Source organism: Penicillium griseofulvum (genome assembly GCF_001561935.1).
Source record: "Penicillium griseofulvum strain PG3 chromosome Unknown contig_80, whole genome shotgun sequence".
NCBI classification, from domain to species: domain Eukaryota; kingdom Fungi; phylum Ascomycota; class Eurotiomycetes; order Eurotiales; family Aspergillaceae; genus Penicillium; species Penicillium griseofulvum.
This window is the reverse complement of record NW_024467471.1, coordinates 4,461,268-4,483,739: the sequence shown is the minus strand read 5'-3', so window position 1 is coordinate 4,483,739 and position 22,472 is coordinate 4,461,268. Positions and strand designations below refer to the sequence as shown.

Below are 22,472 nucleotides of genomic sequence, written 5' to 3'. Positions count from 1 at the left end.
GCGATGAGCAGTGTCATCTTTGCTATGATTCTGAGTCGAGGCTTCTTACCAGGTGACCCCGGTGGGTTCCCGATTTGTGTGACTATCCCTACGGAAGGAGGTACTCCGTACTCCATTGAGATTGCTCAATTGGAGGGCTTTTTCAAATTCAGGAGGTGGTTAATGTGTAAAGGGGGGTCGTTTGTACAGGGTAGTTTAAAGTGGAGAATATCAATATGAACAGACAGTCCCTCTTTGTAGATACCCAAAGGGCCCTTTGGGCACCTTTTCCAATAGTCAAGGAATCTATTTTATAGGTCCTTTTTAATATCTTTAGTCAGGGGAAAAGGCAGTCACAAATAAAAAAAGGCCCTGATGATCTTTTCAACAAGCTTACATTGTTCACGGAGTAATACTTGATGAAAGTTTCCAAAGCATTATTGTCGTCATCTCGTCACCGAGGCCCAGCGTTCGCCCGAGTCGCCGGTAGCTGGTAGCTAGCAAAACCCCCATTATGGGGTACTTTGTACAATAAAGGCAATGGTGGAATGATCATCATAAGAGCCCCTCCAATGATCTGGCAAAAATTCCCCTGAGACTAGTTGACGTAGTTGTACAAAGTACGGAGTACTCCTATGGAGTACAACATATACAATATCGGAAGCAAACAAAGGCGTTGCCGATCATCGCATCTGGGCTTGACAGATCGACATACAAAATACGCCTCAAGCTGAAAGCTAGTCAGGTGATGCCCAGTTTGGGAAGGTCCCGAAATTTGTGGATCAGTGTTGTTTCGCTTGAAAGAGTCCGATATGCACATGCTTGTCACGGAGTACTTGATCTCTAATTTTATGTATCCTAGGTATCAAGTTAAGTACGGAGTAGATGCAGGATCCCCGGAGGTTGGAAAGTACATTAGACCTGTCATCTGGCAAACTATAAACACCTCAGGCATATACTGCGCCTCAGGCACCAAGGGCATAGAAGGCGGACTGGACAGTCAACCGCGGTATGGAAGACAAGTTACCATGGAAGGCCCATGCTAAACCATGGATAGAATCTATAGTAATCACTGCTGTTTATTGATCTACAAATGTATGATTGATCGCTTTAAAGCCTTGAAGAGTGTCACGGCTTTCTGCCTGCAACTATATTGTATATCAAATTTGGGCTTTTGTTCCATGTGACTGCTCCAACGGCTCCTTTTTCGGTGGATCCAAGGCAACGGTCGCAGTGGTTTCATCACTGGGGATATGTATAAACAGAATATTATACGGAGTATGGAGCACACAGGTATTGCGTATGTACTATATACGGGCCCCACAGGCGATCGAAGCGAGCACAATCGTAATCGGATCTAAGAACTATAATGGGAAGTGTTTCTTGAAATAGACAGTACATATAGGATTTATATGGATGGTACAATAATAGATTAGGTAGTTGTATGTTGTGCTTGAAATTTTTTCTGGGGGCGAACACAAAAAAAGTACGTGGCCACAGTATGAGCCACAATCTGCAAAAATCTGCATGCACGATGACATTGTATGTCGCAGACACAAGCTGAGAGTGTACATGGCTGAGACGAATCTCCGAGAAGTTTGATTGTATTCCGTAAATTGACCAGTCCTACAGAGTCTACATTCTGCATAAAACATACCGTGCTGCGCTAATGAATCTGACAGGGCCGAAAAATTTGTTCGGTGTAACGGCTTCCCCCAGTTCCCGGTCACGATGTTAGAGTTCCGCATGCACTGGAGCCTTGAATGCAAAACAGCTCTAGTCCGCCTTAACCCGGAAAGGCACGGGGATGATAGCCCAATCATGAACGTGAACTTGGCTTTTTGGCTTAGAACCTACCTGAAGAGGAAAGGTGTCTAACGTATGCTAGTGGAGTAGGAATAGCGCCAACGGCTGTCCCTGAAGCATTCCAAACCAATTGAAATTCACGCTAATCGGGGCTAATGACATCTTCCAGCGGGTCGGTGCAGGTGGAGTAGCCTTAAAAACCAGAAGCCATGGATCTGGACTCGGATAGAGGGGGGAGCATAATTAAATTTATTAAATTAATTAAATTCATGATTTTTTTGATGAAAATAAATAATAAAAAAACAATTTAAATATACATTTTTTTGTCTCGCGGCGTTCGAGTCAGACTCCACTTTGTAGATTGTTCCAGCCATGGGCAACGCCCGCGCGATTTTGTATGGGACTTTTCCCCTCCACAGATGAGTTTCGAATCTTCCCTTCTCAACATCTCTCAACTTCCCTCTTTACATTCACTTGGTCTCATATCTCCCACCTTGGCCCTTTTATTTGTCTCACGTTCTTTACTCGATCATTGAAGGGGGTTAAGACGTGTCTCACGTTTCAACACTCGGAAGTTAGCCATTGAAGCCGCTTTTTGCGTTTTTTGCATACATCAGATCTGGCGTGCAGGAGATTCGAAAGATCCCGCATCGTGATTGGTTTTGCTTTTCAAGGGATATCCCAGAGGGAAAAGTACACGCCAGCCGCGAAAGCTTTTTTCTTTGTTGGCCTCCTTGGGTGACTCAAAAAGTCCAACTTCTCCAGGGCTGATCCGACCAACCGGGTTCCTCCATCAACCTTCTATTCCTATTTGGGCCTATCAGGTCCCCACCCCCCTTGACGGACTCTAAGCTACCCCAGCCGCCGCGACTAATCCAGTTCTTCGGGTCGACCCATGACTACTGCTCTTTGGCCACTGGACTTTCATTCTTTTCTTCTTATCTCTCTTCAACTCCCTAACACACTCTCTTTTACCGACAACCCCAACACCCCAGTCCTTCCAATATCCACATTATGTCTTATGAGACACTGGATGCACCCAATGGGTCAGCATTGACGTGGATCTTTGATCATTGCTTGCGTTACGCCGACAACTACGAAATTTCCCTTCGTGCTGCATACGAACTCAATTCCCACACATCGAAAGGCACAATGGGGTCTTCATTTATTCCTCTATCCCCCTCCATCTTCCGCACTTCTGTGTGGTCTAAAAAATCTCGCGACTCCAAGTCTTCTGATGATACTCCTTTTTACGACACCAATGCTGAATTCCGTGCCTATTTGACCAAGGCTGTCTCTGAATTGCCTGCTCAACCATGCTTGCTCCCTCCGAGCTTCATTCTTTCCTTTGTGCGCCGCTGTTTTTGTCTGGATCTATCCGAGGTCGACTTTGCCCAGGCTTTAACTGCTCTTGATTACATCAGAACCCTCCAAACTCGCTGGAAAAAGGAGATTGAGGCCTCCTTTAACCGACTCAACGTTACTTCTAAGGATGCGAGTGACCCCGAGCACTCGGAAGTGGCGCGCAAGTATCCCAATGTCCTGACCTGGTACGAATCAATTACCGAGAAGGCACTCTTGATCGAGCGTCTGTACACTCATGTCCATCTCGGCCTGCGTCGCTGGGTAAGTTTTATTATGAGATTCAAACAGCGAGTCCTGAAACTAACATCCATTTCTCAGATGCTTGTCAATCAGATAATGCTTGAGCCATTCGACAAGGCCAACTGCCTTGCTCTTCTCAACACCCTACTGCCTCCTGTTCACCGAGACAGCCCTACCCCAACACAGCAGTTGTCGACAGCGACCCTTGGGCAGCATCGTGATAAGTTCTTCAAACTTATTACCAGCTACAATGGTGATCCTTCAATGCTGGAATCTGTCATTAAGCAAGGCGCTCGCTACAACGAGGAGAATGGGTGGCCTGCATTGCATGAAGCCTTAGACCGATACTTGAACGCAGTCCTTGAAATGATCGACGAGTGTACTTTGATCAACGATCCTTCTCAGATTGGCAAATCCGGCGTTCAGCGCCGCACCGACTCGGGCATCAGCTTCGGCCCCGATTTCGGCCCCTCTCCTGCTTTCTCTCAATCTTCGGACACCGAAAAGCCTCTTCCCCATTTCCCAGAACCGAACACAGGCACTAGCAAGCATGGATCGTTCCTGGACCGATTTGCCTCCTTGTCAGGATGGGGCAAGAAGAAAGATCCCAAGAAGGAGCAGGAGAGGGAGTTTGCGCGCAGTCTGAAGAAGATGCAGTCCATCAAATCGTTCGGCAGCCGGGCTAGCAGCACCAAGACACCCAAGTTCAGCTCAAATATGAACTTCGAATTAACTGACGATAAGCGCCGCCGTTTGATTGAGGAAGCCGAAGCTCGCAAGGCAATCGACGCAGCTGAGGCGGGCCATAACATCGGTCAGGCCGTTTAATCTGGACCTTCTGCAACTTCTCCTACAAAAGCGAACCAACAAACAAAAACCAAACAAAAAAGCCAAAAGAAAAAAAAAGCACAACGAGGAGACTGAGAAGCTCCTCAAATTTCCCTTGATTTCTTTACATTCGACTCCGTCATCCCTTACTCTTTTCTCATTCTCGCCGCGGCCGTCCCCCTGCGAGCACAAAATCCAGAAGGAGCACTCGCTCCCACCTTTGCCAATGCCAGGCCTCTGTTGCGCAGAGCCAGCCTGGCTGCATTTATGTGACATACCTTACTTGTTTCGGAACAAAAAAAAAGGCGTTCGGGGGGAAGCATATGGGGGTGTTGATTTACGACTTAATGTCTTTATGATAGCGTCCAGCTTACTGGATTTGAACCCAAAATTATTATTAGCTTTATTCTTATTATTCTTCGCGTTTCTCAACTACGTAGATATAAGCAGACACGACTAGGATATACAACATAGTACGGAGCGAATATTTATATCTCGGAGACTGCGCCAATTGCCGCTCAGCCCGCCGTAGAAGCTGCGATAAGCTATCGCAACCCTCCAAGTGTCCAGATCAGCCGATTCATCTTCGATCCTACTACCATCTTTGTCTTTGTTGAGGGCTCTGGCTCGTTTGGCCCGTGATGCTTGCGAATGGATTGAATTGCATGTTTGTTAATTAGGAAGCCCATATTGCATCGCATAGGACACGCCCGACACGAGGCTCTCCCCTATACAATACAACGGATATACGCCTCCCACACTGCATTTCCGATAATGAGGGTCCCGGCGGGATCTCAAATTTCCTGGCGGTGGTATGCCGCCGTTGGAGCTCTGTTACCGGGCTGGATTGCCAGTGCTAGCCCAGCTGTGAACGTGGCGCTCCAAGCCTCCTTCGACTCGGCCCCGTACCTTGTCGAGCTCCTGTACGTTGCACATTGAGTGGCCACTCGCTTGGAATATGTCTGTCAATGTGAGAGTGGCTAATGAACTTAATACAGTGAGTCTGCCGCCGAAGAAAATTCCACGTCCTATTTTCCTTTGTTGGACCGCATCGCCGACGGGACGTTTGAGGACCTCACAACCGAGAAGGAGCTATACGACCGCTTCTTGACAGTCGTGAAGGATGACGGTCACATACGGAGTCCGGAGAGTCTTTCCTCCTTCAAATTGTCGCTTTCGCTCCGATCATCAGCACCTCGTATCGAGGCGCACTTCCAGTTCTATAACACCTCGGTTCAGCAGTCATTGATGGTAGCCCAAGATGCGGTATGTCCAGTATGGGTTCACACAGAAGGGAAGCAGTATTGCTCTTCTGCGATGGAACGCGCACAACAGGATGTTGTGGGAGAATTGTGGGTAGATCTTTGGTTGTGGGGGTATGGACTCTAATAGCTAACATTGAATCTGTTCTCTAGGGATCCTAGAGAGCTACCATTTGATCGCATCCTAGGCGATGTATCGCTCCCTCCCGCTGTTCTTTACGCAGACGTCGCCTCTCCAATGTTCAGGGATTTTCATGAGACTCTGAGCGACATGGCCAAACAAGGACAGATCTCGTATCGTGTACGCTATCGACCTCCCCAACACTGGATTTCTCGTCCCTTGTTTGTCTCTGGATACGGTGTGGAGCTTGCTTTGAAGCGAACGGACTACATTGTTATCGATGACCGTGATGCGGAACAGCTCGAAGAAAAGGGCGCCAAAAGTCTTCCAACTGACCCGGATGAGAGCAAGGAAGATGCTCCGGATGACCTCCGGCCTCTGTCTTCCTCCGAAGTGACCCGTCTAGGCTTGAATTCAGTGAGTTACGTTATGGGCAGCGCTGATCCTTTGGGGACATTGATCAAGATTTCCCAAAATTTCCCCAAGTATTCATCGATAGTCGCTGCCCACAATTCCACTGGGGAAATGGCGCAAGAGATCCGTCACAACCGGTCAAAAATGTTCCCTGGTGGTTACAATGCCATGTGGATCAACGGCGTGCAAATGGATACACAGCAGATTGACGCGTTCTCACTTCTAGAACATTTGCGCCGAGAGAGGAAATTGATTGAGAAATTCCGTGGTCTAGGTCTCTCTGCGGATGATGTCGTGAAGTTATTGTCACACCGACTGCTCACTGAAGCCCAAGCTAGTGCCGAGGAGCAACGATATGACTACCGGGATGATTTAGAAGGAAACCAGGTCATTATCTGGCTGAACAATCTGGAGAAGGATTCTAGATACGAGTCTTGGCCTGGTGATCTCGAGGCGGTTCGTACTTATTTTGTATTGATTTGAGTGAATACATACTAACATAATTCTAGTATATCGCCGGTTCTTACCCGGGGCAACTACCCCCGGTGCGCCGAGATCTACACAATGTTGTCGTGTCTATGGACCTGTCTAACCCAGAACACATGATGCTTGTTGCTGGAAACCTGCAATCCTTCGTCATGCGAGGGATTCCTGTGAGGTTCGGCTTTGTACCTACAACCTCATCGCCAGAGTCCATTGCGCAGCTCAAGGTAGCCCATTACCTTTTCGATGCCTATGGCACGGGGTCTCTTATGCAATATCTGGAAGAGTCCGCCTCGAAAGGCAAAATGGGCTTCCCAGACAAATCGTGCTTCCAGTCTGCGATTAAAGGGTACGACCTCGTTGACGAACATGAAGCTCTGTCTCTTGATCAAGTATTGAAGAGTGAGAAGTATAATACCGTGGTGTCCCAAACGGCTGCTTACCAGCGTCGGTTGAGTCTTACTGGCGACGAACTTCAATTCCTGGCGAACGGCATCCCTGTCCCTCGCGAAGGCAACTGGATGCAGGGAATGAGCATGCAGGTCGGGAGGGACTTGAAATTGGTCCAGCAAGGCATTGTAGAGGGAATCTTCGAGGAGGACGCATGGCTTCCGGAGTTCTTCCTGACTAGCGCATTGGAGAGACGCAATACTTTCCTCATGCCAGAGGATCCGAAGAGTGTACAGATTGTGGACATCGCTACCATCCTTGCATCGGGTGAAGAAGTACTGAGCAACATTCCTCGTATTCTCTCGGACAAGGGAGCCCTAGAGAGTGCTCATATGATAGTTGTGGGCGACTTCGAGTCAGAGGCTGGTATCAAGCTACTTACCGATGCCCTCAATCTTCGAAAAGAGAACGATGACGTGGAGATGCTGATGCTGCACAATGCGGCATCGTACGCCGAGGATGATGTCCCTAGAAATCTCGTCACTCTCTATCACTCGCTTGCACGGGGAGAATCCATCGACCAAGTACTGACTAGGATTGCATCCGGTGACCTTGATGCTGAAGTCCTTGAGACTGAAGCCCAAAAGATCTCTACTATTCGTGCTTTGCATCAAACTCTGGCCAAAGAACTTGGATTCAACCCTGGCACCGAGGGACTCGTTGTCAATGGGAGGGCAGTCGGCCCTATTGGGGAGGAACACTCGTTAAGTGTGAAAGAGATGAGCCAACTAATTGCCTACGAACGGATGAAACGCCTTGATTCCATTGCGGCAGCGGTTGGCCAACTCGGATTCGCCGATAAGATCTCAAACCCACTTGACTTTGCCAAATTGACCGCGCTCGTGGCTCTTTCCACTATCTCGGATGTCCCTGAAGGTATCTTCGAGAACACTCCTGATTTTAGAGTGGATTTGTCTAGTACATGGAGGACTGAACACTCCGTCATCACGGTTTCTAACTCCGATGATCCCACAATTCACGTTGCTGCTAGCCTTGACCCGGCATCTGAGGTTGCTCAGCGCTGGCTGCCGACTCTGAAGGTTCTCTCCAAACTTGCTGGCGTTCAGCTGAAGATTTTCTTGAACCCGAAGGAAGATCTCAAGGAGCTACCAGTGAAGCGGTTCTACCGGTATGTCTTGGAATCAGAGCCATCATTCACGGACGATGGGGCTTTGGCTCGACCGCAGGCGTCATTCACTGGCGTGCCAGTCGAGGCACTGCTGACCCTAGGTATGGACGTGCCCTCGTCTTGGCTCGTAGCACCTAGTGAATCAGTCCATGACTTGGATAATATTAAGTTGAGCTCGGTCAAGCCTGGCACTAACGTTGAGGCCATCTACGCTCTCGAACACATTTTGATCGAGGGCCACTCTCGTGATCTTACAGCGAAATCTGCCCCAAGAGGTGTCCAGCTTATTTTGGGAACTGAGAACAACCCGTATTTCGCCGATACTATCATTATGGCTAACCTGGGATACTTCCAATTCAAGGCACAGCCAGGCTTGTGGCAGATCAACTTGAAGCCCGGCCGTAGCGAGAAGATCTTCAAGATTGATAGTGTTGGTGGTCTAGGATACCGCCCGCAGACCGGTGATGAGAACAACGAGGTTGCTCTGTTGTCCTTCCATGGTCGGACTCTGTTCCCTCGCCTGTCACGAAAGCCAGGCCAAGAGGAGGAAGATGTCCTCGAGACGGGAGTCCAGCTCGGCTCAAAGATGGACTATTTTGCCAAGGGACTTAACTTTGCATCCGGCGTTCTCTCTAGTGTTGGTGTCGGTTCGAAGAGCGGAGGCGAAAAACACGCCGATATCAATATCTTCTCAGTGGCAAGCGGACACCTCTACGAGCGCATGCTGAACATAATGATGGTCTCCGTAATGCGACACACCAAACACACCGTCAAGTTCTGGTTCATCGAGCAATTCCTCTCACCCTCCTTCCGCGCCTTCCTCCCTTCCCTCGCCCGCGAGTATGGGTTCTCCTACGAGATGGTAACATACAAATGGCCACACTGGCTGCGCGCCCAGAAAGAAAAACAACGCGAGATCTGGGGGTACAAGATGCTTTTCCTGGACGTGCTCTTCCCACTCTCTCTGGATAAAGTAATCTTCGTCGATGCGGACCAGATTGTGCGTACAGACATGTACGAGCTAGTCACCCACGATCTCCAAGAGGCACCATACGGCTTCACGCCGATGGGTGACTCTCGAACCGAAATGGAAGGCTTCCGATTCTGGAAACAGGGCTACTGGTCCACCTTCCTCCGCGGCAAGCCCTACCACATCTCGGCCCTGTATGTTGTCGACTTGAACCGCTTCCGCGCACTTGCTGCCGGCGACCGTCTGCGCGGTCAATACCAGATGCTCTCATCGGATCCGAACAGTCTCAGCAATCTTGACCAGGATCTGCCCAACCACATGCAGCATCACATTCCCATCCATAGTCTCCCACAGGAGTGGCTTTGGTGTGAGACTTGGTGTTCCGATGAGGACTTGGAGACGGCGAAGACTATTGATCTTTGTAATAATCCTCTTACCAAGGAGCCTAAGTTAGATAGGGCTAGGAGGCAGGTTCCCGAGTGGACTGTCTATGATGATGAGATTGCGGCTTTGGCGAGTCGCGTTGCTGGCGAGCAGGCTGCTGCTGCAGTTGACTTTGTGCAGACTGACGAGGACCGCAAAGATGAGTTATAGTTGACTCGATGGGTTTCATTAGATAAAGCGCTTGCATTGATGATTATACTTGTTGCATTTATTGAATGGTGAATGGACTTTACATTTTTATGAACATTTTCTTCTACTACTCGCTCTTATAAGAATTGATATCTTAGTAAACAAGGGTATAATTTGAAACACAAAAAGCAATGGCAAAGGCAAACTCTTCGTTTCATTCAGTTTCACAGCTCATCCGAGTCAGTCTCGTACTTGACGTTGACTTCGCTGCTGTTGTCATCTCCGCCGTCCGAATCAGTTTCATCGACGACGTCTTGCTCAGTGGCAGATCTGTTGGAAGCAGGTAATGCGGGCGATGAAGATTCTTCGACAACAGAACGAGAGCGTTCAGCCGAAACGACAGGGCTGTCAGCGGGGGCCTGTTTCTGCTCCTTGGACTTCTTCTTCGTAGGGGGCTCAGCATCGCTGCTAGCTGCCTCGTTGGCATCGGAAGCGAGACGTTCCTCTTCCTCTAGTCTCTTTCGCTTCTTCTCCTCCTTCTTCTTCCGTTTGCGCTCTTTGCGTGCGGCCCTATCATCCGCAGCTTCTTCCTCAATCTGTTCTTGACTCTCCTTCTCTTGTCTCTCCTTCTCTCGCCGCTCTTTCTTCTCGCGCTTCCTCTCCTCCTTGCTCTTTTTAGGAACGGCGGAAGATGACGGGGCTTCCTTTATGGGAGAGGAGGTGGCTTCCTCGTCGTGATTGCGCTTGGACTTTGACTTATTAGCCTTTTTGGGAGGCTCGGGCAAGTCGGGCTCACCCTCGTCGGAGTGCACTTGGTGTTCGGACTCCACATTATCATTGGCAATGGTTGATGGCGCTGCCTCTCCCTCGGGGTTTAGGTTCGCGATGGTAGTTTTTGTGGCTTCGTCATCATCAGAATCCTCATTCACGAATTGAGAGCTCTTCCTTTGTGCCTCCAGTCTCATGTTCCAATGGGCACTTTTCTTAGCAGCGAGTTTGGGATCAAACACCGCGCCTGGCTGGCCATTGGCCCGCATAATCATGACCTGTCTCACAATCTTCCGCCACTTATCCGCACATTGCTGTCGAGACCGCCTGTAGCCCATTGCCTTGCTGATGTTACCCCATATGATGAGGCCATCATCCATCTGGTACATGTCCTTGCCTGTATTATTGGCAAGCATAGGCTTCATTGTAAGCCACGCTGATTCCATGGCGTCAAGGAAAATCCTAGTTTCCTCCTCTGACCACGCGCCTGTGTTCATGGTGCCCTGGTGCTCGAGCTTGTTCTTCCAGCGCTGAGTGACATCGTCATCACTGCGCCCAATGAGCCTACCAATATAAGTCCATTTCGGACCGTGCTTGTGATGGAGCTCGATAAGCTCATCGTCTTGTTCCTTCGACCAATCGTGTGCCCTTTGAGCCGAAGCTTGGAAGTGTCGGCGCATGAATCGGTACACGGATCGTCGATCACGGTCTGGAACAAGAGCGTAGATCTCATTCCAAAAGTCGCCTTTCGAGATGATGTCCGAGGAGACTGGAAATTCGCCGTGTGCGCCACGCTCGGAATGCTGAACCATCTCGTCAAATTTGGCGGTAGGAATGCCATGCACGGTGCAAAAATTGAGTTTATACGCTTCTATCTTTTGCACTTCATCAGGCGTATAGAAGCCAATTCTCAAGTTGTCTTTTTCCCTGGTGCGTGAGCCTCTAACTCCTGAGCCTCTAGCTCCCTTGGCGCTGCCCCCTGGCGTGGTGCTACCCTCGAGGTTGGGTGAGTTAGGGACCGGAGTTTGCTTGGTAATGGACAGTTGCTTTATAGGGGGTAGTTTTTCTACAGCCGTTAAGTCCGGAGTAGGTTGAGAAGTAGATGCAGTCGCGGGTTTCAATTCTTCGCCGTTCTGCTTGCGAGCCTTCTTCGCCTTGGGCTTTGAGGGAGTCGGTTGGCTGGGAGTGGGGGGACTCTGAAGTGCAACTTCAGAGGCTGGTGGGTTGTTCTCTGGTGAAGCTGAATTGGCAATTGAATTTTCTGATTTGCGATGTTTCTTGGCCTTCTGCTTGCGCTCAGGTTCAGACTCGCGCTTCCGCTTTGAAGGATTCGACATATTAGAATCTAATTCTAGAGAGCCGTTTGTACCATTGGCTTCCGCAATTGCTGGCGATAAAGCCTTGGATGTTGAGGAACGCTTGTTTTTCTTTTTCTTCGTCACTTCAGCCTGGGAAGGATTCGGAGTCTCAGGAACTGCCAGATTGCAAATGTCAGTACCAGATCGCGCGAATATCAAGTGTGTTCACCAACCGGTATCTCCAAAATCCTCAGGGATTTCAGGGAATGGTTCGGGCTGAGACGATGTATTTCCCATGGCAATAAGCTGCGACTATGAGCAGGGAGTGGAAGTGTAGAGAATGCGATGAAAAGGTGAGACCCCAAAATTTAGGGCGCACGAAGCATGGATTCCGGCAATTGGGGTTCACCGCTGGCTCCGACCGCCTATGCGGGGCCAATCGAGAACAATAGCTATTGTCCTTCGATGATCTATATATTATTGTAGGAAGAAACATACTATACTAGAAACAATATAAACATAATAAAGATTTTCGAGATGTCAAGGTAGCCTATTCGAAAGCGCAATTCATAATTATTGAATACTTCCACACAATTGCCACTGTACAACTTTACTACAAAGGGACTCATAAGAAATATCGACAGACATTTGTCATATACTGGACACAATTCTGGCAGGTATCATGCTCATGATTGCATTAATAGTGTACATTTAATTGCAAGTCATAAAACCCATACTCCAGGTCCTATAGGCACAGTCACGAAACAAGCTTCATATCCCTTAAGACTTTCGTCACTAGTTTCTTTTGGTCATGAGTGTGAAGGTTTTGCTGGTCTGTCTCCTGTAGACAGCGCCCAATTGCAATAGTGACCTTGACAGCACTTTCTGCGGCGTTGGAGCAATCCACCCACACCTTTCCATTGCGGCCAACTGCAATCTCAAATCCCCCTAAGCTCTCTAGCTTCTTTCCAAGTTCAGAAAGAACAACCAACCCTTCAATTGCATCTGTATTCTCGGCAGAAGAAGAGCTTGCCCGAATCAACCGGGCCGCCATACCAGTCGAAACGTCAAATATCATTCCACCTGTTAAGGGTCCCAATCCTCCATCAGCCTTGCCAGTTGCTGGGTTGACACAAGTGAGTTCAATTTCAGCGCCGGCGCCGACTCCCACGGATTGTACTCGGGCATACACAAGCTCGCCTTGCTTCAACATTGGCCTTGTCTTTTTGGATGCGCCCTCGAATGACAGCTGACCCAGAAGCGCGTGGGCCGTGTGTGGGGTTACAATGCAGTGAAAGAAATCAACGCTGGAGTGGTGGATCTGAGCAATGACGAAGTCGTTGACGGTGGGGATGTATCGGCGATTCGGGAAAGAAAGAAGCGAGACGGTGTTTCGTTTCACATCGGTCGTTAACATGCCAGCTTGTGTTGCTGTTAAGACATGTTTGGACCCCTTTGGAGAGGGCTGTGATAGGATGCGGAGGCCGGGGCCTAGTCGTAGAGGGTTGGAGTTGTTGCTCGGAAGATGGTCTTGAGGTACCTGGTCGCCAGGTAATAAGACAAGCGGGGTACTCATGATGCCAGAGTGGATAGACTGTATTCTGAGGATAGCCCAAGTGTAGAAGTCTCTCAGAGAAGAGGTTCAATGCTGTATTGCTGGGTTTATCTCGTGCAGATGGATTATCTGCTTTTGCGCAATGATCCTGCGAAAGAAAACGACATTTCTTATCAGCACGTGACCTCATTGAATGTCCCACTGGGCAAGCTCCATCCCAACACTTGACTTGGGAAATAAGCTTGTGACTATGAATAAATGAAATGTTTCTAATCTATTAATGAAAATATGCAACTTGTGCCCAGAATTTTCTTTTAAAGATCCATATTCATCATGGAAAACTGTCCACATATAAGATGTAAAGAGTGGCGGTGCCTTATGGAAATCGCCACAACCGCAATCGATAAGCACTAGCCACACTTGCGGCAGACGAAAATCTTCAAAATCTTTTTCGATCGTTCCCCCTCAATCGAGACTTCCACCAATTACCTCCGATACCCCCAAATCTACTTTCACGCCGTGACGTGAGATCCTTATTCTTTTAATCCAAAAAAAGTACATATTTACAACTTCGACATGGGTGACGCTGCCAACAGTGCCCCCGCTGAGGCGGAGCGCTTTGCTATCGGTATCTCGTTTGGTAACTCGTGCAGTTCAATTGCCCATATCTCGCCTGTGTGTCCTAATATTCATTCTTTGGGTTAATGAATGGTGACTGACAAATTTTTAGGATGGCAAAGCTGAGGTTATCGCCAACGAGGAAGGAGGTGAGCACAATGAAGTCCCCACCATTTGAGAACTCGAATTAACATACTCAGATCGTCAAATTCCTTCCATCCTTTCTTACATCGAGGGCGAGGAGTACCACGGCACACAAGCCAAGACCCAGCTTATTCGCAACTCCGGTAACACTGTCGCATACTTCCGCGACTTCATCGGCAAGGAATTCAAGTCGATCGACCCTACTCCCTGCCACCAGTCTGCCCACCCCCAACAGCAGGACTCAACTGTCGCTTTCACCATCCGCGACACCGAGAGCGAGACCCCCAACACTGTCACCGTTTCCGAGATCACCACCCGCCACTTGAAGCGTCTGAGAAGCTCCGCCTCTGACTACCTTGGTAAGGATGTCAACGCTGCCGTTGTCACCATCCCCACCGATTTCACCGATGCCCAGCGTGAGGCCCTCGTTGCTTCCGCCAAGGCTGCTGGTCTCGATGTTCTCCAGTTGATCCACGAGCCCGTTGCCGCTGTTATGGCTTACGATGCCCGCCCCGAGGCGACTGTTACCGATAAGCTGGTTGTTGTTGCTGACTTCGGTGGCACCCGCTCCGATGTTGCCGTTGTTGCTTGCCGCGGTGGCATGTACACTATCTTGGCCACTGCCCACGACTACGAGCTTGGCGGTGCCTCTCTGGATAAGATCATCATTGACCACTTCGCCAAGGAGTTCATGAAGAAGCACAAGACCGATCCTCGCGAGAACGCCCGTGGTTTGGCCAAGCTTAAGCTCGAGTGTGAGGCCACCCGCAAGGCTCTCAGCCTGAGCAGCAACGCCCAGTTGAGCATTGAGTCCCTGGTCGACGGTGTTGACTACGGTTCTACCATTAACCGCACCCGTTTCGAACTTCTGGCTGGCAAGGTCTTCAGCCAGTTCACTGCTTTGATCCAGCAGGTTGTTAAGAAGGCCGAGCTCGATGTCCTTGATATCGACCAGGTGATCTTCTCTGGCGGTGTTTCCCACACCCCCAAGCTCGCCAGCCTGACCAGCAACATCTTCCCCGAGAAGACCAGCATTCTGGCTCCCGCCACATCTACCACTGCCATCAACCCCTCCGAGCTGTCTGCCCGTGGTGCCGCCTTCCAGGCTTCCTTGGTCCAGGAGTTCGACCACGAGGACATTGAGCAGTCCATCCACCCTATGGTTACCGTCGCCCCTCACCTGACCAAGGCCATTGGCGTTGAGTTCACCTCCGAGACCGATTCCACCTTCCAGCCCCTCCTCGCCGCCGAGACCGCCCTCCCCGCCCGCCGCATTGCTCAGTACCTCGCTCCCAAGGAGGGTGGCGATGTCCTGGTCCGCGTGTGCGAGGGTGCCCGCGAGATTAAGGTCACTAAGCCCGAGCCCAAGGCTAAGGAGGACAAGCCTGCCCAGGACGAGGATGACTCCGATTTCGATTCCGAGGATGAGGAGGATGAGGAGACCCGCGAGATTGTCTGGAAGACCGAGAAGCCCGTTGCTGAGCTCGCCGTCAAGGGCGTCAAGGCTGGCAGCAAGATCGAGGTCATGGTTCACGTCAACCCCGATCTCGGTCTGCAGATCGCCGTCCGCGAGGTCGGCTCCCAGAACGCTGTCCGTGGTGCCGTCAACGGCTCTGCTTAGGTTTTTTTCCCCGTGAAATAAAAATAAAAAGACCTAGATTTCGTTAATGGTGTGATGATGCATGCACGACTGATAGAGGCTGTGATTTTTCTTTTTGCCCACGATTTATACTGCAGTTATCGTCATGGAGTCTTTCCCTTTATAGTTCCTAAATAGACTCAGTTGGACACAACCAATCAATACTGGTTCTCTTTTTCAGCTACTTCACTCTACTAGGCCCGGTTATTTCCCGACGACCTTTTGCTTCCCCGGGACAATACATTGGGTATACAAGATGTATAACTGTGTACAGTTTAAATTTCAAGGATCAGGTAAAGGTAGTAGAAATTATATTACAACTAGATTAGATAGATTCGCAACCGAAAGCACAAATTCCCGCATAATCTTCAAATCGGAGAATCATTGAACCATGGGATTCATCAACAAATCATCAAAGACTCGCATGCCTTGAAAACATAACCGGACTCAAGGCATGGATAGTATTGCGCGAAGAATGCTCAATTGCCACCTTATGCACCAAGGCCGTAGACTTATGAGGCAAGTAAAGATCGTAAGGGTTTCGTAACAGCATCAAGCGAGTGTAGATAATTTAATCTTCCCGAGCTGCATCCAGGTCATTCAGATGCAGCTTGAGGAGATTAATGTGAAACAAGCGGCCTCCAGGAGAAAGAATAAACTCTCAAAGGGGATATCAACGCAGGAAGATAAAGTCGGGTGTGGGATGGTCCGGAGATCGACATTTTGAAGTCGACATTTTCAGGCGCTCCGGCTTGTTCTTGTCGAAATGAAGAAGTCCACTTCTCATGGATAGTGTACATCCATTTAAGCGTAGTTGGTGGCCTCCTTCTTCTGGCTTTTCACGCTGTTTGAGCGCTGCGAGGAGAAGAAACCACGGCGGCGCTCCTTGCGTCCACTGTACCCACTGCTAGTGTCTTTCCGGCCGACGGCGCCACCAAGGCAGTACAACAAGCACGAAAGGAACTGGCAGACAGATGCGGTCCACATGAAAGCGAATGCCTTGACACCCAGGTGTGCGCCCTGGCCGTTCTGCTTGAATGCGTGGCGGCCCTGGACGAAGACAGCACTATGAAATATAGTCAGTAATGTGTTCCTGGGTCAACCCCAGTGCCAATTGCAGTGGTACATACGTCATGAGACAGGTTGTGATGACCTGGAAAGTCAGGGCGATCCAGGCCAGGAAGCCGGAGAGGTAGCTAGCAACGCGGGTGCAAATAGCCAGCATGCCAGTGAAGAAAGAGCACACGGCGAAGAATAGACCGATGATGAGGAAGGGGAACATGAATCGCGACATCAAGAAGTAGTGATTCGTTCTACAGTGTGGTATGGTTAGCATCCTGCAAATTAGAATATATCAGGTGGTATCCTACCCAATGAACTGATGAGGGACATTCTCGGTAGTGTCGAAGTTACGGTGGCTTGGGGGATCGAATGGGAAGTCCACATGGGTCTCTCCGCAATCATTCTTGCCCTCCTTCACACCACACAGGTTCCAGAATGTCCAACGTGAGGTTGTCGGTGCACCTGGGATATTCCCCGTATCCGCCTGGAGGAAGTAGACATGGTCCAGTGCTGCACTATTGCGCACACCACCCAGTAGAGTAAGGAAGATCAGCAAAATCGAACCTGCCATAAAAAACAGGCCTGTAAAGCCCAGTGTTGCTCCTAAAGATAGTCAGATTAAGGTATAGAGTTAATGGTCAGGAATCAACTTACTGCTAAAACCCATGATTGGTTTTTTTATCGTAAATCACACTAAAATTGATTGAGGAGCTTTTTCTTGTATCTTCAAAGGGAAGTTGCTCAAGAAGAGTGTCGGGAGACGAAAGAAAAGTCGGGAATTTCAAGCGGAAAAGACTAGCTGGTATAAGGCTGTAAGAGCAGCCGGGGTATCCGGGTACCACTCATGATATAATGACGAGCATCATCCTCTTTCTCTCTTCAAGGTTTCTACATAAATTGAGTATTGAACCTTGGAAGATCATAACGTCATAGTTGCACCTGGTAGGCTAGCCGTTCATAGTTTAGCGTGCACTCTACTTTAAGCGTTATACCATATTGGGTTAGTCTAAGTTGGTCCATGACGAAGTCAACGCGCCTAACGAAACGACCTCTGAACCGTTACAGCTCTCTAGCTCTCTAGCGAATAGCATGGAAGTGACGTGGACTACATATTAACGTTTTTCTGACCTATCCACCTAGGCAGTTTTGGCTTTACCAAACTTTGTCTGCCTAACATCCCCCCCAGACTCGACTGCGAACCCTCGTACGACGTTGTAATGGCGACTTGGGCATACCCCCCACTGCCCGCAGAACAGATCAATCGTGAGGCGGACAATGCGCTGGTATGTAAATCATATATGGGCCCTTCACAGGCAATCTCTACATGGAGGCCTGGTTGGTTGTAGCTATGATCCGTGAAGGGGTGTGGAGCTTCTCTAGTATAATGCCAACATCTTTATTCTTAGGCCCGAGAGCTAGAGTGGTTATTGCATTCCCTGCAGGACTCACTTGCTTCATTGAAGGAAGGTCTGCAAGAATGCTCAGCCCTCCTAGCTCCCCAAGAACCGGGGTCAACCTTGGTGCTGTCCTCGCTGCGGTCGGAAAGCGTCAAGGGCTTTGTGACTAGAGTCGGCACTAAGGTCGTGAAGGGTGTATGTATCCCGAGTCTTGTCCAACCAATTAATATGCAACTAAACCTATCCCTCACTAGGATGTACAACTTCGACTTGCATCGCTCCCGCCTCCTCGGGGTGCCCCCAGCACCCGATTGAACCTATCCCAGTCCCCCCAAGCCCCAGAACTGGTACTTCAGCAGCTGGTGTCAGTTCGAGACCTTGTGGCTCAAAGCCTGGATATTGTGGACGTGAGCACATGGACAGGCGATCCTCTCAATGCAGGCTTCATTTTTAGCCAACTACACCTCTTGCTTGAGACAATCAGCGAGGCGCGACAAATGTTGAAAGGAGACAGCGATGAGACGCGAGGCAAGTGGTGGGATACCAGTGCCACCGAAAATGTATGTTCATTATTTTTTTTTTTTTTTTTTTTGGACAAAAAAGTCCTGCAATATTTTGCTGATATGTATGCTCCACAGATGTTTGACCCTCCGCTTCCTCCGCATCTTTCATTCCATCTCTCTATCACAGACTCCGCTCTGGTCCTTGTTCTTCGGACTCTAGAGGCTACTGCCCTCAATCATGCGCCAACCGCTTTTTCTTCAGATATCTCCCTGACTGGGTTCTCTCTACGCGATCGGATATTCGGCTCGCGAGCGCCAACCCACGATGAGGCTGGTTGCCTTTTTAAATGGCAGGGAGAAGAAGTACGTGTCAAGGAGAAGGTCCGGGTAGAGAGCCAGGATCCCAGTCTGATGGCAGTCATGGCCAAACTATCGGCCCTTGAGCATGAGGTGATGCGGTGTGTTGCTGCGCTGCGGATTCTTATGGGCAATGAAGACACGGAGAGCGAAGTTTAGTAAATTGATACCCTATCATATCTGAATTATTAACAGCTGCATGTTTGATGCGATTCGCCACTCAAGGCTCCGACTCAAGGCGGAGCCTTGAAAGTATTGAATAGTTTGTCATTGCAGATATCCAGTATTCAAGCATCATGAGGCTATATCTAGGACTTTTCCCACTGGGGGTATAATATATATATAGGCAATCAGCATATAACGTACAATATATACCTGTTCCTGGAAAAAAAAAAGATGTTATAGATCTTTGATACCGAACTAAAACCGGGCCCCCCAATGGAACGGGAGATCAGCCAATCAAAGGCGCGCAGTTTGTGATGGTCGCATGGCTGTCTTGGCATCAATTTTCTGGGCTTGGCCATTTTTCTTTTCTCTGTCAACTTCTTGAAAAGAGTTCATAGGAGGCGGAAAATGTTGTCCAGGTCTTCAGCATCGGGCGCCAGTCGGTCACAATCACGCGAACTATTTCGCACATTTGCCCGACCTTCTGGATCGCGCCAGCTCCGCGGACCTGTGAACCGTTTGACACCTACACAGCAACGCAGTCTTGTCCAAAAAGCGTCGCCTTTGGTCCCGTCCAGCAGTCTTGGGCACCGAAGGGATACTTCCGACTATGCGGTATTACAATCCCAGCCTCAACGGAGGTTTGTCTCAGGCCCAGCATCCGCCGACTCGCCGCCTCAACCCAACCAATCCATCGAACCGGATGATATCAATACCCTGATCGATCGAATCGGCGAAAATGAAGCGGAAATGGCACAGCTACTCGGGGAGCTAGAAATTATGGGCGAAGAGGGCGAAGCAGACGAGCTCGCCGACCTGATCGGCCAGCGCGACGAACACACTGCAGAGTCATGGGTACACATGATTAAACAGCGCTTTGGAGATGAGCTGCCAGAGGGCTTGTTGGATGACGCCGAGCTTCAAATATATGCCCGCCTCTATGGAGAACCAATCATTCGGCAGGAAGTCGAGGTAATGGTTGAGGAGGAAGAGGAAGATCTGAGCTTGCTCCGTGAAGATGGACAGGGAGGATGGGAGGAAGTTGATCTAGAAGAACACGCCGCCGAGGACGATATTCCACTCGCATATGATATGGATATTCCCCTGGAAGAGCGGGAAACACTTGCCATGCAACGGACCAGGGAAGTGGCAGAGCAATTGGGCGGCGAGATCATGCTCGAGGAATTCGAGAACGAGGCTGTTCCTGACTCTTCTCCAAGAATGCACCCGCTTACCCTCGAGGGTAAATTCGGAACTGATCCTACTACTATCCATCTACCCAAGGATACTGTCACTGGTCCCATATCGGTCATTCTGTCGGAATTCTCCAACAAGCACATTTCCGAGACTGCTCGGCGCCTGTTTGGAGGCCCAGGATTGCCCCATTCTAGTACTACGGCGCCTCCGCGTGCCCAGCTACCACAACTTCCTGTCGCTCTGAACGCTTCGCAGCGTCAAATGGGAGAAATGGAGGCCAACGCATACTTGGCAGCCTTGTACCCTGGAATCTACGCATCGGCACTTAGTATTATGGTTGAGATTCGCAAGCGATTGGGCGTCGATTGGATCCGTCGTCTCATCGCACAAGAGGGTGGGCCAAGTGTTCTTGATGCCAGCGGTGGTGGTGCTGGCATCCTGGCCTGGAGAGACATCATTCGCGCAGAATGGGAGCTGATGGTGCCCGATCATCCCGCGGGAGCCCCTATCCCCTTTGGAAGATCAACTGTACTGACGGGCTCTGATGCCCTTCGCCGCCGCGCTGCTGTCCTGCTGGAAAACACTACCTTCCTCCCACGGCTACCTGATTACGTCCATGTGCGCGAGAAGCCTACAATTGATGACTCGCGGGACGCCCCTAAACGCAAGCAGTACGATATCATCATCGCACCGCACTCTCTTCTCGGTCTTGAAGAAGAATATGAGCGTAAACAACACGTGGAGAATCTCTGGTCTCTGTTGAACCCCAACGGCGGTATTCTCATCCTGCTCGAGAAAGGCCGCCAGAAGGGCTTCGAGGCTATCTCTGGTGCTCGTGAAATGCTCTTGAAGCGCCATATCGCAAGCCCCGGCTCTACCGAATACGACAACTTCCTCGAAGACCCCGACGAACGCGAGGTCATTGAGAAGGAGCGTGGGATGATTATCGCCCCCTGCACCAACCACTCAACCTGCCCGATGCACAACTCCTCGGGTACTACCAAGGGCCGTAGGGACTTCTGCCATTTCGAGCAGCGATACATCCGCCCTCCATTCCTGCAGCGCATCATGGGAGCGAAAGACCGCAACCACGAAGATCTCAAATTCAGCTACCTCGCCGTACAACGTGGCGTGGATCTACGACAAGATCAAGCAATTCGTCAAGATCCTGAGGCTACAGATGCCGCGTTTGAAGGATTCGAGGACCCCGAGGAGTCTGATATCCCCAACAAACCAGCCTTCCACGCTCTATCCCTCCCCCGCGCCATCTACCCACCCATGAAACGCCGAGGTCATGTCATCTTCGATCTCTGCACGCCGGCCGGCAAGATCGAGCGCTGGACCGTCCCGCGCTCTTACAGCCGCCAGGCTTACCGCGATGCCCGCAAGTCTCATTGGGGAGACCTGTGGGCTCTGGGAGCCAAGACCCGCATCCCGCGCAACTTGAACCTTGGCGATAAGCATGGTGAGGGTAAGAAGGAGCGTTTGGCTCGCCGTGCTGCGGCCAAGGCTGCCGAGGAAGAGGGAGAGTTTGAGAATGAGGGAGAAGAGGAGGACGAAGAAGAGTATGACATTCATGACTCGGATGTTCCTGATGTCCCTGTCAAGAAGAGGGGTCAGCACATTCCCAGTTGGAAGAAGCATAATGATAAAAAGAAGATTCGCCAGGCTTCCAACAAGCGTTCTGCCGACGAATAAGTGGGTTTGATTTGGCGCAATTCTTTTGTGAATTTGGAGGTTGGAAAACATGTACTATACTAACTACTGCAGCATTTGGCATTGGGACTGGGGACTGGATCTTGTACACTAGGATATTATTCTCGCACTTCTACAGATGTAAATATAGCATCTTCACTCTAATCAATGTTTGATATGTATTTGATTGATTGATACAGTATCTGGGACGTCATTTGGCTCATTGAATCCTCATTTTCTCTAATGAGATGGTCCTGATCGAGGCCGTTGGGGATCCCACTAAGTTGCTTGTGAGGCACGGTCTTGTCCCAACCCCAGGGAGCTGTGCCAGGCCCAAGAAGCGCCGGTAGCCAAGGCAAGTCTTCCCGGGTGGAGCCCTGTAATGAACATGAGGTTCTTTAAAATGCACCGGGCGTGAGAGGCATTGATGTTCTTGGCAAGACCGTCGGTGGCT

General features: G+C 49.9%; 8 protein-coding genes across 8 annotated transcripts; 5 read left to right on the top strand and 3 right to left on the bottom strand.

Annotated features, from left to right (window-relative positions):
* Positions 1 to 2,799: 2,799 nt before the first annotated feature.
* PGRI_026090 (uncharacterized protein) lies at positions 2,800 to 4,218 on the top strand (the record flags this gene model as incomplete). Its single annotated transcript, XM_040790322.1, has 2 exons — positions 2,800 to 3,411; positions 3,469 to 4,218. 2 exons carry the CDS (start codon positions 2,800 to 2,802, stop codon positions 4,216 to 4,218), a joined length of 1,362 nt encoding a protein of 453 aa, XP_040647275.1.
* A 774-nt stretch (positions 4,219 to 4,992) lies between these two features.
* PGRI_026080 (putative UDP-glucose:glycoprotein glucosyltransferase) lies at positions 4,993 to 9,641 on the top strand (the record flags this gene model as incomplete). The annotated part of the gene is made up of 5 exons (XM_040790321.1): positions 4,993 to 5,141; positions 5,217 to 5,484; positions 5,554 to 5,570; positions 5,634 to 6,471; positions 6,525 to 9,641. 5 exons carry the CDS (start codon positions 4,993 to 4,995, stop codon positions 9,639 to 9,641), a joined length of 4,389 nt encoding a protein of 1,462 aa, XP_040647274.1.
* Positions 9,642 to 9,844: 203 nt separating this feature from the next.
* PGRI_026070 (MYB DNA-binding domain protein) lies at positions 9,845 to 11,983 on the bottom strand (the record flags this gene model as incomplete). Its single annotated transcript, XM_040790320.1, has 2 exons — positions 9,845 to 11,862; positions 11,920 to 11,983. 2 exons carry the CDS (start codon positions 11,981 to 11,983, stop codon positions 9,845 to 9,847), a joined length of 2,082 nt encoding a protein of 693 aa, XP_040647273.1.
* Positions 11,984 to 12,443: 460 nt separating this feature from the next.
* PGRI_026060 (exosome non-catalytic core subunit RRP40) lies at positions 12,444 to 13,262 on the bottom strand (the record flags this gene model as incomplete). Its single annotated transcript, XM_040790319.1, has 1 exon — positions 12,444 to 13,262. The coding sequence occupies one exon, from the start codon at positions 13,260 to 13,262 to the stop codon at positions 12,444 to 12,446; it is 819 nt and encodes a 272-aa protein (XP_040647272.1).
* Positions 13,263 to 13,817: 555 nt separating this feature from the next.
* On the top strand, positions 13,818 to 15,624 carry PGRI_026050 (ribosome-associated complex protein SSZ1; the record flags this gene model as incomplete). Its single annotated transcript, XM_040790318.1, has 3 exons — positions 13,818 to 13,916; positions 13,972 to 14,008; positions 14,060 to 15,624. The coding sequence occupies 3 exons, from the start codon at positions 13,818 to 13,820 to the stop codon at positions 15,622 to 15,624; spliced, it is 1,701 nt and encodes a 566-aa protein (XP_040647271.1).
* Positions 15,625 to 16,446: 822 nt separating this feature from the next.
* Positions 16,447 to 17,371, bottom strand: PGRI_026040 (SUR7/PalI family protein; the record flags this gene model as incomplete). The annotated part of the gene is made up of 4 exons (XM_040790317.1): positions 16,447 to 16,708; positions 16,773 to 16,955; positions 17,013 to 17,307; positions 17,359 to 17,371. 4 exons carry the CDS (start codon positions 17,369 to 17,371, stop codon positions 16,447 to 16,449), a joined length of 753 nt encoding a protein of 250 aa, XP_040647270.1.
* Positions 17,372 to 17,921: 550 nt separating this feature from the next.
* On the top strand, positions 17,922 to 19,120 carry PGRI_026030 (uncharacterized protein; the record flags this gene model as incomplete). Its single annotated transcript, XM_040790316.1, has 4 exons — positions 17,922 to 17,987; positions 18,111 to 18,296; positions 18,356 to 18,661; positions 18,740 to 19,120. The coding sequence occupies 4 exons, from the start codon at positions 17,922 to 17,924 to the stop codon at positions 19,118 to 19,120; spliced, it is 939 nt and encodes a 312-aa protein (XP_040647269.1).
* A 414-nt stretch (positions 19,121 to 19,534) lies between these two features.
* Positions 19,535 to 22,021, top strand: PGRI_026020 (tRNA methyltransferase RSM22; the record flags this gene model as incomplete). The annotated part of the gene is made up of 1 exon (XM_040790315.1): positions 19,535 to 22,021. One exon carries the CDS (start codon positions 19,535 to 19,537, stop codon positions 22,019 to 22,021), a length of 2,487 nt encoding a protein of 828 aa, XP_040647268.1.
* Positions 22,022 to 22,472: the final 451 nt, after the last annotated feature.